General features: G+C 54.0%; 2 protein-coding genes across 7 annotated transcripts in view; one reads left to right on the top strand and one right to left on the bottom strand.

Annotated features, from left to right (window-relative positions):
• Positions 1–14,070, top strand: part of CACNB1 (calcium voltage-gated channel auxiliary subunit beta 1) — a 240,425-nt gene that overhangs the window by 206,888 nt on the left and 19,467 nt on the right. For 3 of the 5 annotated variants that reach the window (XM_050762656.1, XM_050762654.1, XM_050762659.1), the window contains exons 1-2: positions 8,369–8,692; positions 11,161–11,247. In XM_050762656.1, coding sequence (XP_050618613.1) covers positions 8,609–8,692; positions 11,161–11,247 — 171 coding nt within the window. In that variant the 5' untranslated portion in view covers positions 8,369–8,608. Of the gene's footprint in view, positions 1–8,368; positions 8,693–11,160; positions 11,248–12,597; positions 12,685–14,070 lie in introns of those variants that run through there. The other 2 variants (XM_050762655.1, XM_050762658.1) reach the window with 2 other exon arrangements.
• Positions 586–5,406, bottom strand: RPL19 (ribosomal protein L19). 2 transcript variants are annotated; one of them, XM_050762929.1, is made up of 6 exons: positions 5,341–5,406; positions 4,373–4,479; positions 2,932–3,054; positions 2,233–2,353; positions 1,126–1,236; positions 586–789 (listed from the first exon to the last, which is right to left on the bottom strand). In XM_050762929.1, the coding sequence occupies exons 1-6, from the start codon at positions 5,343–5,345 to the stop codon at positions 666–668; spliced, it is 591 nt and encodes a 196-aa protein (XP_050618886.1). In that variant the 5' UTR covers positions 5,346–5,406; the 3' UTR covers positions 586–665. The 2 variants fall into 2 exon arrangements, with proteins under 2 accessions (XP_050618886.1, XP_050618887.1); XM_050762930.1 differs by having other exon boundaries at positions 5,212–5,343.

Genomic DNA, 14,070 nt, shown 5'->3' with positions numbered 1-14,070 from the left:
CATTTGCAACCCCAACTTGTCAGCTGAGAAGCATAAACACATTAAGTATTTCCTTTGGCTTCTGTAAAGACTGATTCCTTAACTGACATGACAACTGACTACTGGTCCCAACCAACATTCTGAGACCAATTCTTAAGTGTCACTCGTGCTCTGAAGCACAGTATTTGGGAGGCTTGGATAGAAGCCATTCCTTCTCTCCCTATATCCCACTAAAACAAGGTAAAAGACTCAGTGAGCAGGCCAGGTGCCATGGCTTACACCTGCAATCCCAGCACTTTGGGAGGCTGAGGCAGATGGATCACTTGAGGTCAGGAGTTCAAGATCAACCTGGCCAACAGTGAAACCCAGTCTCTACTAAAAATACAAAAATTAGCCGGGCGTGGTGGCGCATGCCTGTAATCCCAGCTACTCGGGAGGCTGAGGCAGAACTGCTTGAACCTGGGAGGTGGAGTTTGCAGTGAGCCAAGGCCACACCATTGGGCCCCCGAGACTCATCTCAAAAACAAAAACCAAAACAAAAAACAACAACAAAAAACACAAACCCTCACTGAGCAGCTGTAAACCTTGCAAGCAGCAGAGAGGAAAGCAGATAAAGGCTTGTTTTATTTTAATGGCTGATCTATGTAGTCACGGAGGCCAGTATGTACAGACAAAGAGGGGAGCTTTTATTTCTTGGTCTCTTCCTCCTTGGACAAAGTCTTGATGATCTCCTCCTTCTTGGCCTGGAGGCGCTCTTCACGGCGCTTGCGTGCTTCCTTGGTCTTAGACCTGCGGGCCTCAGCCTGGTCACTGGCCAGGGAAGAGAAAAGATGGGTCAGTTTGGGAAGGGATGAGATGCTGGGGAAATAGAAACACATCCCTAGACCTCTCCCTTTGAGCCTAGTCAGCTTCAGGAATGAGTTGGGGGGCCCACCAAGGGCTCCTGCTTCAACTAACCTCTACAGTCCCTATGAGACAGGAGTGGGTGTGTACAGGACAGAGGAGTGGGTACCTCTAAGGGAACAGCTATATTCCTATGACAGACTGCGTGCAAGTCAAGACTTAAGCATTGGCACATTTTAAGTATCTAAGAACAACTCCCAAAGGTCAAAGAACTTTCCCCTAAAACTCTAAAAAGAAACTTACGCCAGGAGCTTCTTGCGGGCCTTGTCTGCCTTCAGCTTGTGGATGTGTTCCATGAGAATACGCTTGTTTTTGAACACATTCCCCTTCACCTTCAGGTATAGGCTGTGATACCTGCAGGGTACACGGAGTGAAGAGATGCTGGTAGGTAATGGATCAGAAGCTGCCTTGTGAGCTGTTCCTCCACCTAAGGTCACTAAGCTTGTAGGTTCCTTCCTTTTCTCCTGTTGCTTCATGAATTACTTCCTAAACCATTACTTTTTTTGTGTGCAGTTCCTAGACAGAACTTGCCCGGCAAATAAACTGTTGGGCTATCCTGATGGCATATGGGGAAAAAAAGAAAGACCAGAATAGAAAAACTTTCTTAGAAAGGCTCCCTACCCGTGGCTGGGCGTAGTAGCTCAGGCCTGTAATCTGAGCACTTTCAGAGGCTGAGATGTGGGTGCGTCACTTGAGGCCAGGAGTTCGAGACCAGTCTGGCCAATGGTGAAACTCCATCTCTACTAAAAATACAAAAATTAGCCAGGTGTGGTGGTGCATGCCTGTAATTCCAGGTACTCGAGAGGGTGAGGCAGGCGAAGTGCTTGAACCTGGAAAGCAGAGGTTGCAGTGAGCCAAGATCATGCCACTGCATTCCATCCTGGGTGACAGAGCGAGAATCTGTCTCCAATAAAAGCTCCCTACCCAAGGCCATTAAGACAGATCTCTGTGGGCTGGGCGCGGTGGCTAACGCCCGTAATCCCAGCACTTTGGGAGGCCGAGGCAGATGGATCACAAGGTCAGGAGATCGAGACCATCCTGGCTAACACAGTGAAACCCCGTCTCTACTAAAAATGAAAAAAAAAAAAAAAAAAATTAGCCACGTGTGGTGGCACATGCCTATAGTCCCAGCTACTCAGGAGGCTGAGGCAGGAGAATAACTTGAACCCAGGAAGCGGAGGTTGCAGTGAGCTGAGATCGTGCCACTGCACTCCAACCTGGGTGACAGAGCAAGACTCCATCTCAAAACAAAACAAAACAAACAACACACACACAAAAAACCACTCTGGAAAATGAACTAGCCATCAAAGCAGCAAATGGGTACTGGGCCCAAGAGGGTGGTGTGCTTACATGTGGCGATCAATCTTCTTAGACTCACGGTATCTTCTAAGCAGCCGGCGCAGAATCCTCATTCTCCTCATCCACGTGACCTTCTCTGGCATTCGGGCATTGGCTGTACCCTTCCGCTTACCTGTGGAGAAGATGAGTTAGGAATGGGCTATTACCCAGGTCCACTGTGTATAGTACACCAAGTTTCAAGTCAGGGTCTTAACTCATCTAATCCTCACAACCTCATTTTAAGTAGCATTACTTCAATCTTCCAGATGATGATTCCCAACTACGTAAGTTCTTTCGTTTACTCAATTTTAAAGGAAGCACAAATACGGCAATAATTCCCCATTTACTTCATATAGAATGTGGGTTTAACAGGCAGTGCACCAAGGTAGCACAGCACGTTTTAAGGAGCTTCCTTCAATCATTCTGACGCTAGAAAGCAATTTTAGAGTTAAGATGGACCACATTCTCAAGGACCCAGCAGAATCCTTGGCATAGTGTAGGTAAGGACTTAGTAAATGTGACCTCCTACCAGGGATACTCTCAATTCCAATACCAGCACCAAGTTTCTGATTTGCACACAGGCAGAAAACACATCAAATACCAAGGAGTAAGAAACGGGCTCGAGATGAGACAGAGTGCTTAGATCCTGAATATATTTCAGCACAGACGACAGCACCTATCATTTCTTAAGGAGAAGACGACCACACTTACCTATGCCCATGTGCCTGCCCTTCCGGCGGGCCAAGGTATTTTTCCGGCATCGCGCCCGGGAATGGACCGTCACAGGCTTGCGGATGATCAGCCCATCTTTGATCAGCTTTCGGATCTGCTGACCTGGGAAAGCATAATGCACCTGGTCAGTCAACTGGGGCCCAAGCACATCCCAGAATCCAAATAGGCCAGGCCACAGACACTGCTCACATTCTCGGCCCCATGCTCTCAAAAAGGATGGAAACACTGGAACTTGTTTATTTCTTGCCTTCGAAAATCCAAAAAACCTCTATCTTTTCTTTTTCCTTCACAAACAGAAGTTGTGAGAGATACTCTTTGTCTGAGACAGTCTCCCTATGTTGCCCAGGTCGGTGTTGAACTCCTGGGCTCACAATCCTCCTGCCTTAACTTCCCAAGTAGCTGGGATTACAGATGCCTGCCACTATGGCTGGCCATTTCTACCTTTTATTTTTTTAATTTTTTTTTTTTGAGACGGAGTCTCGCTCTGTCACCCAGGCTGGAGTGCAGTGGCGTGATCTCGGCTCACTGCAAGCTCCGCCTCCTGGGTTTACGCCATTCTCCTGCCTCAGCCTCCTGAGCAGCTGGGACTACAGGCGCCCGCCACCGCGCCCTGCTAATTTTTTGTATTTTTAGTAGAGACGGGGTTTCACCGTGGTCTCGATCTCCTGACCTTGTGATCCGCCCGCCTCGGCCTCCCAAAGTGCTGGGATTACAGGCGTGAGCCACCGCGCCTGGCCATTTCTACCTTTTAAATGTATTACAGCACACTCAAAACAGCAAGCCTGATACAATGACTCCTCCATTTTGTAGATACTCTGAACGTACCTTCCTAGGTTTGTAAAGTCAACACAAGCTAGGTATGCTGGCTTATGTTTGTAATCCCAGTACTCTGGGAGGCTGAGGTAGGCGGATCACCTGAGGTCAGGAGTTTGAGATCAGCCTGACCAATATGGTGAAACCCCATCTCTACTAAAGATACAAAAATTAGCCGGGTGTGGTGGCACGTGCCTTAGTCCCAGCTACTTGGGAGACTGAGGCAGGAGAATCGCTTGAACCTGGGAGGCAGAGGTTGCAGTGAGCTGAGATCCTACCACTGCACTCCAGTCCGGGTGACAGAGACTCCATCTCATAAAAAATAAAATAAAAAATAAAGAGTAAATTAGCCGGGCGTGGTAGTGCACACCTCTAATCCCAGCTACTCAGGAAGCTGAGGCGGGAGAATCACTTGAGCCTGGGAGGACGGGTTGCAACGATGAGATGGCACTACACTCCAGCCTGGGCAACAGAACCAGACTGTCTCAAAAAAAAAAAAAAAAAAAAAAAAAAAAAAAAAAAAAAAAAAAAAGTCAACACAACTGTGTTCATATGACGCAGGACAAAAGAAGGAAGTAGGGTGAAGAGACAGATCCCAGGTACTCACGGGAGTTGGCATTGGCGATTTCATTGGTCTCATTGGGGTCTAACCAGACCTTCTTCTTGCCACAGCGGAGGACACTAGAGGCGAGCCTCTTCTGAAGCCTGAGCATACTAGACACACAGAAAACATGATTAGACTCTGAAAGCCACTCGTGGGCAAGAACGAACGTCCCCATCAAGACCTGCCCTCTGCGACCTACACGACAGCCGCGAAATAAGACTCTTCCCTAAATCATCTTTAAGGCTCTGGGCTGTGCAGTTGGTCCCCTTGGGTTTAGACTTCAAAGCCCACGCTATGCCTTCACCTCTTGGAGCCTCATGTTCGCATTTCTTCTCTGGAAAGTCAAGTTAAGGATTTACTGGAATGAATAGGGGGCTTATGCCATTTCTGGTATTCAGCGTTTGAAAAATATTCGAGGCGAGTAGACCTGATTTCTAGTCTAGCAATGCAGTCAAGTTAATGTTTTCTGAGCTCATTTTCCCGTTTTATCACAGTAACAAGCCTCGTTCGGCCATTTGTAGAGATTTCCTTTATGAATGGCCAAAGGAGTGGAAGGCGTCAAGAGTTAGAGATCACGTCTCTCGGCAGTCGGAGGCCTGGGGCCTACACTAGGCTTGCCCTAGGTCACGTGAAAGCACAGATCTGCTCCGCTCCGGGCGTGCCAAGCAAGAAAGGGTCCAAGGCTCGGTCCCGTTCGCTACGTTTGCTTTGCTCGCGTAGGTCGACCGGACACATGTGCGGCGCGCCGCCACCCGAGGAAGCCTTTTCCGGGTCTCCGTTGCTGCGACGCTCCCCGCCCCCCCCCTACCCCGGAGGCCCGGGACGAGAGTGCTCCGGCCTACCCCAAACCCCGGGACCGGCCGCTTTAGGGCGGCCTCCATTTCATCTCCCCCAACCCCGGCTGCGGTCCCAAGCCCAACAGTCCCCCGCCGAAAAGCGTCAGCGCCTGCGGGAGATCAGCGCGCCCTCACCTCATGGCTGCGGCCGCAGCAGCGAAAGGAAAGAGCTCGCTCGGCACCGGCTCCTCCCATTATCTGAGAAGGGGAGAGCCCAACCCCCTCTCCAATTTCGTCCGTATTCCCGTCCGGTTCTTTCATCTTCCGCCACACCAAACTCACTCATAGCCTCCGTATAGGCCTGAAATGATAAAAGCCTAATATCAGAAATCGGTTTTAAACTTAAAAACATAGAAAATGTACCCCTTCCGTAGGGAAAGTGGTATAGTCCGACTTCCTACTAGACATGCGCAGCAAGGGTACGCGATCACGTGGTTATTTTAACCGGAAGTCAGCTGGATTGCGCAGGCGGAGTGAGAGAGGTTTTGCTAGAGTAGCTTGGTGTTTGCGGGCGTTCGGCCGGTTATGGGTGGATGCTTTATTAGCTGAGAAAAAAAGTCAGTTGAAGAAGCGAGAGAGAATGACAACAGGTATCAGACAAAGGCGACCTCTTATTCACTCTCTTAGTAGATTGAAAACCCCTAGAGTGCAGAATAGATCACTAAAAGATGTTAGTGTTTTTACGCTGCTGCGGGTCTTTAATTTCTTGGTGCCTCAATTTCCTCCTCTGTAAAGTGGACCTAATCCCAATGTTTCTATCATCAGTTGTGGAAATTACGTGAGGTAACATTTGCAATTAGCAAAGGAAGGCATTAAGACAGCAAGCTCTTGGAGGGCGAGAACTAGTCTCGTAGTCTCCTTTGGCTCACAGCTGTACTGCGGTAGGCATGGATCCGCGATCGAACACACCTGAGAAATACTGCACTGGCTGAATGGATGAATGATTGCAGAAAGTAAAATTAAAAAAAAAAAAAATTGGGCCGGGCTCGCTGGCTCACGCCTGTAATCCCAGCACTTTGGGAGGCCAAGGCGGGTGGATCACTTGAGATCAGGAGTTCGAGACCAGCCTGGCCAACATGGCGAAACCCTGTCTCCACTAAAAATACAAAAATTAGCCGGGCGTAGCGGCGCGTGCTTGTAATTCCAGCTACTGGGGAGGCTGAGGCAGGAGAATCGCTTGAACCCAGGAGGCGGAGGTTGCAGTGAGCCGAGATTGTGCGACTGCACTCCAGCCTGGGCAACAGAGTGAGACTCCGTCTCAAAAAAAAAAAAGGCGCCGGGCGCGGTGGCTCAAGCCTGTAATCCCAGCACTTTGGGAGGCCGAGGCGGGCGGATCACAAGGTCAGGAGATCGAGACCACAGTGAAACCCCGTCTCTACTAAAAATACAAAAAATTAGCCGGGCGCGGTGGCGGGCGCCTGTAGTCCCAGCTACTCAGGAGGCTGAGGCAGGAGAATGGCGGGAACCCGGGAGGCGGAGCTTGCAGTGAGCCGAGATCGCGCCACTGCACTCCAGCCTGGGCAACAGCGTGAGACTCCGTCTCAAAAAAAAAAAAAAAAAAAAAGGCAGGACCACTCAGTTCTTTTCTTCTGATCTGGAACACCCAATGCAAAAATCCAAGGAGAGCATTCTGGGGTTTAAGAAGTCTACATCTGAATTGAGGCTCCAACTCATCATTGGTTCCCGCTGATCACCCTATCCGTTTCATCTCAACTTTCCTGGCTGAGAAAGTAGAAGAAAGAGAAAGGGAATCAACATTTATGCTACTTCCTCACAACAACACAATTAGCGTTGCCCTCATTTTACAGCTGAGGTAACAGATTGAGAACGCAGGTATTTCTGATTGCAAAGCCCATGCTTTTGCGGTTATGCCAGGCTTTCTCCTCTCCAAGGGTCAGGTGGAAGCCGTGCTCAGGATTGGAGCTCTCCTGGAATGTTTCTAATGGGCTTTATCTTCACTCACTGCTCCTCCTTCCGGAAGGTGTTGTGATCAGAGGAATGACCGAGCGGCCATTCATTTGTTATCACAGGTGAGGAGGAGGAGTCCCATAGTCTCCTCTCCTGCAGAACACAGCAAGCTGGTGGCCTTATTTTAAGGTCACTTGACCTGGAGAGGGTCTTCTCCACCTCTCCTTTCTGTGGAGCAGGGGTGGAGTAGGGAGGGAATGGCTGACTCCTTCATTGAAACTTACAGCTTCTCCAAACACCCTAGCAATTCATTTAATTCCCTCATCCTCCCAATAATCCCAGGTGACACAGACTCCACAGTGCCAGCAACCACATTTTATAGGAGAGGAGAAAACTGGTGCTTAGAGAGGTGGTTTGTCCAGGGCTATACAACCAGAAACAGCCTGAGCCAAATTGGCACCAGGGTCTATTGCCCAGAATCTCCTATTCCTCCTCTATCCACCTGTCTTGGTGGGTGGAGTCCAGACCTTGGATGTTTGTCCCTAAATCAGGGGTAAAGGTGGAGCAATTCTAGGTCAAAGGTCATGAGATCTGATTTTACCAGCCTCTTCTTTCTCGGCTCCATATTGCTTCCTCTTTTCTCATCCAACAGCAGGGACTTCGCCCAGCCCCATTCATGGCCTTTTGGAAGAGCGGGTCAGGGGTGGGGGCGTGTATCCTAGTGACCGATTAGGGCAGAACTCCTGGACCCCTGGGATTTCTTTTGCTGTCGCTGTTGGACACCGTCCCCATCTCAGCCTCAGCCTCCCACCGGCAGCCCCAGAGCCATGTTGGAGGGGTAGAGGCTTTTCTGTTTGGTTTAAGGCAGCCTGGGCCCCGCACTGGGGAGAAAGGAGTTAAAGCCAGGTCCCAGGATCACCGGGACCGGGAAGTTCTGGTGGCCCAAACAGGAGTGGGTTGGGGGGACCCGCAGGAAAATAGGTTTGAGACAAAAGGGGGCGGTGCTAGCCATGCCAGTCCGCGCTTCATCCCCATCAGCGCTCGGCATCCACTGGTAGACCGACCCCCGACCCCTTCCCCAAGTATCCACGCCTAGTTTCTCCCTTCCCGCCCCAGCGGGCCGCCTGCACCCCACGGCCAGTCAGAGGCCCACCTGCGGCCCTCTAGAGCCGAGAGGCGCTTGCCTCCCAGCTTGCCGCACGCCCATTGTGTGCGCCGAGCCGGAGGAGGGGCTGCGAGGGGCGGGGCCGGGGCGGGCGGAGGGAGGGAGCGAGGGAGGGGCGCGGGGAGATGCTGAGCCTGCTGGGGAGGCGGCGGCGGCAGTGGAGAGAGCGGGAGGAGCGAGGGAAGGCAGGAAGGAGGCAGCCGAAGGCCGAGCTGGGTGGCTGGACCGGGTGCTGGCTGTGCCGCGCTGCTTTCGGCTCCCACGGCCTCTCCCATGCGCTGAGGGCGCCCGGCTGGGCCGGGCCGGCGGCGGGAGGGGAGGCTCCTCTCCATGGTCCAGAAGACCGGCATGTCCCGGGGCCCTTACCCACCCTCCCAGGAGATCCCCATGGAGGTCTTCGACCCCAGCCCGCAGGTGAGGCGTGGTGGCCCGGCCCGAGAGGAGGGGGCCGCTCCCACGGACAGTGTTGAGGTCGGCTCGAAAGGCGCGGGAGAGGAAGGGGTTATATGCCAGGCGCGAAGGGGAGAGGGATGCCTGCGCGTCCCCGATCCTTGCAGGTTGTGATTGATGGGCTCTGGGCCTGGGGCTGGGTGGCGATGCTGCGGAGCGGGGAGGGGGCGGGTGGGCTGCCTGTCACCCTCGCCTCCTTGTCTCCCCCGCGTCAAGGTTCCTGCCGCTTGGGCACCAGCTTCAGTGGGCTGAGCGTAGGGGTGCTGGTGGTGGTGGGATCTGGGCCTTGAGAAGGGGAGGTTGAAGGAGGCTAGAAAGCGAGCCAGGCAAGGGGGGCGACGCAGAGCACGCTCGGGGGCGCCAGGCGGGTGTGGGTGGGGCGGGGGTGGCACGAGGAGGTGGCCGAGGCGATGGTCAGAGGGCGGTGCCAAATGCAAACAGGCCTTCAGAGCCGCAGACACTGGATCTTGAGGGTGGGGAAAGGGCCAACTCCGGGCGAGGTCCCCTCCCAGCCACCTGGGCTCCATCTCCATGTCGGACCTGCTCCCCTCCCCCAACACCCACGTTGACTCACCCCACCCCCACCCCCGCCCTGAAAACGCCTCCAAAGTTTGGAAAGTTGGATGGATGCCAACTCACTGCCCGGGAGGGGGAAGAGCTGTTTTACCTGGGGGAGGGGTCTACTTCTCCATCCCCACCCGCACACTTTTCTTACGCCCCTGGTAACCCTTAGGAAGTGGCATTCTTGGGCGCGGTGGGTTCCCATGGGGTGACCAGCAGGCTCTGGGATGGTCGCGCCAGGGGATTTCTTTGGGACTGTCCTTCTCCAAGGATAGCATTAACTCTTCTGTTACTGTGGCCACCAGCTGTAACCACCATGATAATGTGATTGATGGGTATGTAGAGGGGTCAAGTCAGACCTAAAAATACCTTCCTCCACCCCAGGCCCCTTTGAGCCTGGGAGGCAGCTGACTGGGGCCTTCCTTTCAGCTGTCCCCTGTCCCTCTGAGTGCCACTCCCTTTGCCCAGCCTGGCAGTGCAGGGGGAGGGTGGTGTCTGGGATTCACTGGGGAATCCTCTTAGGTTTGTAGGGAGCGCCAGAACTAGAGTTGGGGTATATGTCTGGTTTGAGAGACGAGTGGGGAGAGGAGGATCTTGGAAAGGTCCCCAGGTGCCCTCCTCTCCCATTTTCCATCCTCTTTCTTGTACCCTGATCCCAGCAGCCAAAGCCCCCAGTCTGGTCATGGCCCCTCCAGGTTCTTTGGCCAAAGAAGGTCTAGGATGGAGACCAAGAGCAGGGACTTGGAAGTCTGAGCCCTCACTCACTCTCCCCATTCTGGACTGGGCTGAGGCCAAGTGTGTGTGCGCCTACGAGATGGGGAGGGCCAGAAGCAGCTCTTCTTACAGGAGGCCTGGAAATACCTGACGCCCTTAACCTGAACGTGTTGCTTCCTCAATGGTCAGGCTGAGCCAGGAGCTGGGTCTGTGAGACTGAGCCAGCCAGTCTACCCGCTAGGGATCTGTGGGGCTGTGTCCTAGGCTCATGTGGGGTGGGGCCGAGGGACATTTAGATTGATATAGCCTGATGGGTACCATGCACATGGGGCGTTGGCAGTGGCAGCTGGGGGCCACAGGGTACAAGCTTCATCCCTCTTGCCTCCTTGGGGAGGGTTGTAGCTACTGTGATTGTGAGACAGGGAGCTGAGAAAAAGTCCTGTCGGGGCAAGGGATGAGAGTGGGAAGCAAAATCTGCCCCTATGGTGCCAGGGATCGGGCTGGATGTTTACTCTCCAAATACAGTTCCATGCCCCTACTCCCTCCCCAGAAATCTGGCTCTGAGTCTCCAAGAGAGCTGTCATCCCCTCCCTACTCTGTGAATAGCAAAGGAAGAGTTGGGCACAGGGGAGAAGCCAGGCTGGGCCCTGGGTTGGCAGTTCCTCCTCTCTGGGGGCCACCAACACAAACAGCCCTGCTCTGCTCCTGCGGAGGGGGAGTGGGGGGGGACTTTCCCGCTCTCTCCCCCCCGCCCCGCACACCCAGCACTGCCGGCTGCCTCTCCCTTCCTCGGAGGCCTCTGCAGCCTGCCCAGCATCTTAATTAGCTCTGCTGCCTAATGAGCCTCCAGCTTCTCCGTGCCTCCCCCATTCCCAGCCTCTCTAGCTTGGTTTGGGGGTTTCCATGTGGGCCTCCCAGGGCTCTCTTGCATTGGTCCCCACTCCTGGCTGTGCTCTGGGTCCTCTCTATGAGGATGGGAGACCCTCCCTCCCCTTGGGCCGCACCACCTCAGGAGGAAGGTGCAGGGGCTTGGGGGTAGGGCTCTTCGGATCTGGGAATGCTGTTCCCGAGCTTGGCTGTAGCTCTGGGGCTGGCAAGATGAGGGTTGGGAAAGGGCCCTTCTGATTCTCCTCTTGTTCCTTTCCTGGCCTCTCCAGGGCAAATACAGCAAGAGGAAAGGGCGATTCAAACGGTCGGATGGGAGCACGTCCTCAGATACCACATCCAACAGCTTTGTCCGCCAGGTAATGGGGAGGCTGGGCAGAGAGGAGGGAGGTGGCCGGTTGGTAGAGACCAGCATTGGTGAGCCAGGTCTGCGGTATTCTCCAGGCACCCTTCCCTGTGCCATTTGTCACCTTCCTGGAGCCACCCCATCACCCTGACACCCCATGACCTCTCCTGGATGTGCTGTCAGCTGCACCCACTCTCTCAGCCCCCGCCCCTGCCCGGCCCCTCCCCCAGCACCAGGCACCCTCCCCTGCTGCCTGCTGGCCTGCGTCATCTCATTCAGGGACAGCCTGGCCTGCCTCCCTCTAGCTTGCTTCGGGCTGTCACCCACTCCCCCTGCCGGCTGTCTGCTTCCATGTCCTCCCCCAGAATCTGTGACAGGGTGGGGTGGAGGCAGGTCCTAGGAAAAGCAGAGCGAGGATGTTTGGGTCCCTGTAGTCCTGGTGAGGTCCTGGTCAGGGAAACACGCTCCTCACCTCAAGACTTGACTATCTAAGAAGCACAGAGAAAGGGGGATGGTGACGGGGATGGGGGTGGTTGAGGCATGAGGCTGTTAATTTTATAATAGAGAAGACGGTAGCCCAGCACCACTGCCTGAAAGGGTGTAACTGAGAGTAGCTTTCTGGGGTCTCCTGTGCTCGGTCAGTAAGTAGCTGCTCTTATCTCTCTGTCAATCCTGAGCCATCTTAGGCTCAGGGTGAGGCACGGAGAGAGGCATGTGGTTGCTATGACTACTTAGCATCTCACCAAAGCCTGGTACCCAAAAAAGGCGAGAGGGGCTTGGAATTAGACAAGGAAAAGGCGTGCATTGAAGAGGAAATGGGCAGGGCATTCGAGGGCAGAAGACAGCACAGAGGAGGGGTCCTCTGGAGATGAGCCCCTCCCTTCCACCTTGGGCCAGGAGCTAGAGTGATGCCAGGCAGATCCACCACTAATTAGAGTGAGGCCCTTCTTTCTGATTCTTCTGTCTCTACAGCACTTGGCACATGTGAGCCTCAGTCTGACTTGGGAGCTTCGGGAAGGGGAGGCTTCATTCTAGTCTTTTCTAAGTATAGGAACAGACAGGAAGTCCTTTCTTCAATCACTCCCTCATCCCTCCTGTTGCAGGACTTGGCCAGGGCTAGGAAGAATGACTCTGTGCTTTTATTGCCCCTCTTGGCAGAAAAGGACCTTGGCTCCTTCAGTGTTTGCCAACCCAGGGAGTCAGACCCCAGCCTCCAGTTCTTCCTCCTTTTAGCTCCCCAGCTCTGATCCCCGGTAGGTGGTGGGGAGTGGTGGGGGAGCAGTCCTTGCCACATCTCTGAGCTAAATATACCCTAGCAGTTTGCACATGTAGCAACTCTGCTTGTAACCTGAGCCCCCGAGGGAACGGGCAATTTGGGCCACCCCCTAGGCCAGCAGGGCCAGGCACTGAGGGCGCCGGGATGGAGGCGCCCAGCCGGACCCTGGTGGTGGTGAGCTGGGGATGGAGTGGGGTGGCGGCGGGTAGAACAGCCTCTCAGGAAAGCTGGCGGAGGGCGGCCTTTCCTCCAGCCTGTCTCCATGCCTCCTCACTGTTTCCTGTCTTCTGCCATTTCTGATGTATGCGTGTGTATGCGCATGCGTGTGTCTGCATATGTGTATGTGTGCATGTGCCTACGTGTGCATCCGCGTGCACCTGTGTGTCTGCATATGTGTGTGTGTGTCTGCCCGCACATGTGTGTCTGCGTGTGTGCATGTAACTGTGTGTGTGTTGGGGTCGGTGAGTGTGCGCGTGCATGGGCCTGCGTCTGTGTTGGAGTTGGTGAGTGTGTGTGTGTGAATGCGCGTGCCCGCATGTGTGTTGGGGTCGATGAGTGCCTCTCTGCTAGTCTGTCTCCCTGTTTCCCTGGCTCTTTGACTCTGTGTGCTCCCATCAGGGTGGAGAGTGGGAGCTACGCTGGTTTTCTCTCCCTCCTTCATGCCTCTCGCCCCACCCCAACCCTTCCCCCGCGGGTCTCCCATTTTCATGATTTGGCTGGGAAAGAGATGGGGAGCTGCACCAGCTAATGACCTGGGGCCCCTGGGGAGAGGTGGGACTTTGTCTTCTGTCTTTCCCAGGTCCCCTCCATGCCAAACTCATGGACATTCCTGGCCAAGTGACCCTTTTATACCCTCAGGAAAGAACCCCTATATCTCTGCAGTCCTCCTCTTTTGCCACATAACCTCCTATGCCTTGTCCAACACCACTCCCACATAGTCACACGAATCCACACTTCCTTACTCCTGCCCTCACATGTCCCCCACCCTCAGGGTCATAGATATCTGGGAGGCCCCCGCCAATACACTCGCATGTGGCTCTACACATGTGGTCATATGTAGCCAACTATAGAGCACGCCCTCCTCCACACACTTGTACTTGCACATCCTCGCACACACGTGAATAAGCACATGCATTCCCACTACCAGGTCTGTATGGGCGACATGTGTCTTACACATATGTGTGCATCCCTAAAGGAGTCCCTCGTGCTCTGGGTTGGTCACTGTGGTCAAAGCCAGCTGCCTGGCACCCAGCAGCCCTCATCTCAGGGAAAGCCCTGTCCCATATCCTGCTCTTAACTTGCCTCTTCAGTCTGCACCAGCCTGGAAATCTTGGGTTCTCTTGTGTCCTAGGAGAGCCTGAGGATTGGGGCTCTAAGTAGTGAAGTTTGATTCTGGCAGTACCAGCTAAAGGAGCAGGGGAGGTAGGAGTCTATCTCCCTCTACCCTTGAACAGAAGTTGGCAAAATCTGTGGTGGCCCCATCCTGTGGAGCAGGCCATCCGCGGCTGATAGTGCAGAAAGCTCAGGCCAAAGCTGGTGGCTGCAGTCCCTGGAATGGAT

The sequence above is a fragment of the Macaca thibetana genome, chromosome 16 (assembly GCF_024542745.1).
Source record: "Macaca thibetana thibetana isolate TM-01 chromosome 16, ASM2454274v1, whole genome shotgun sequence".
In the NCBI taxonomy this organism is placed as follows: Eukaryota; Metazoa; Chordata; class Mammalia; order Primates; family Cercopithecidae; genus Macaca; species Macaca thibetana.
The sequence above is the reverse complement of the archived record's forward strand: the minus strand, read 5'-3'. Positions and strand labels throughout refer to the sequence as shown.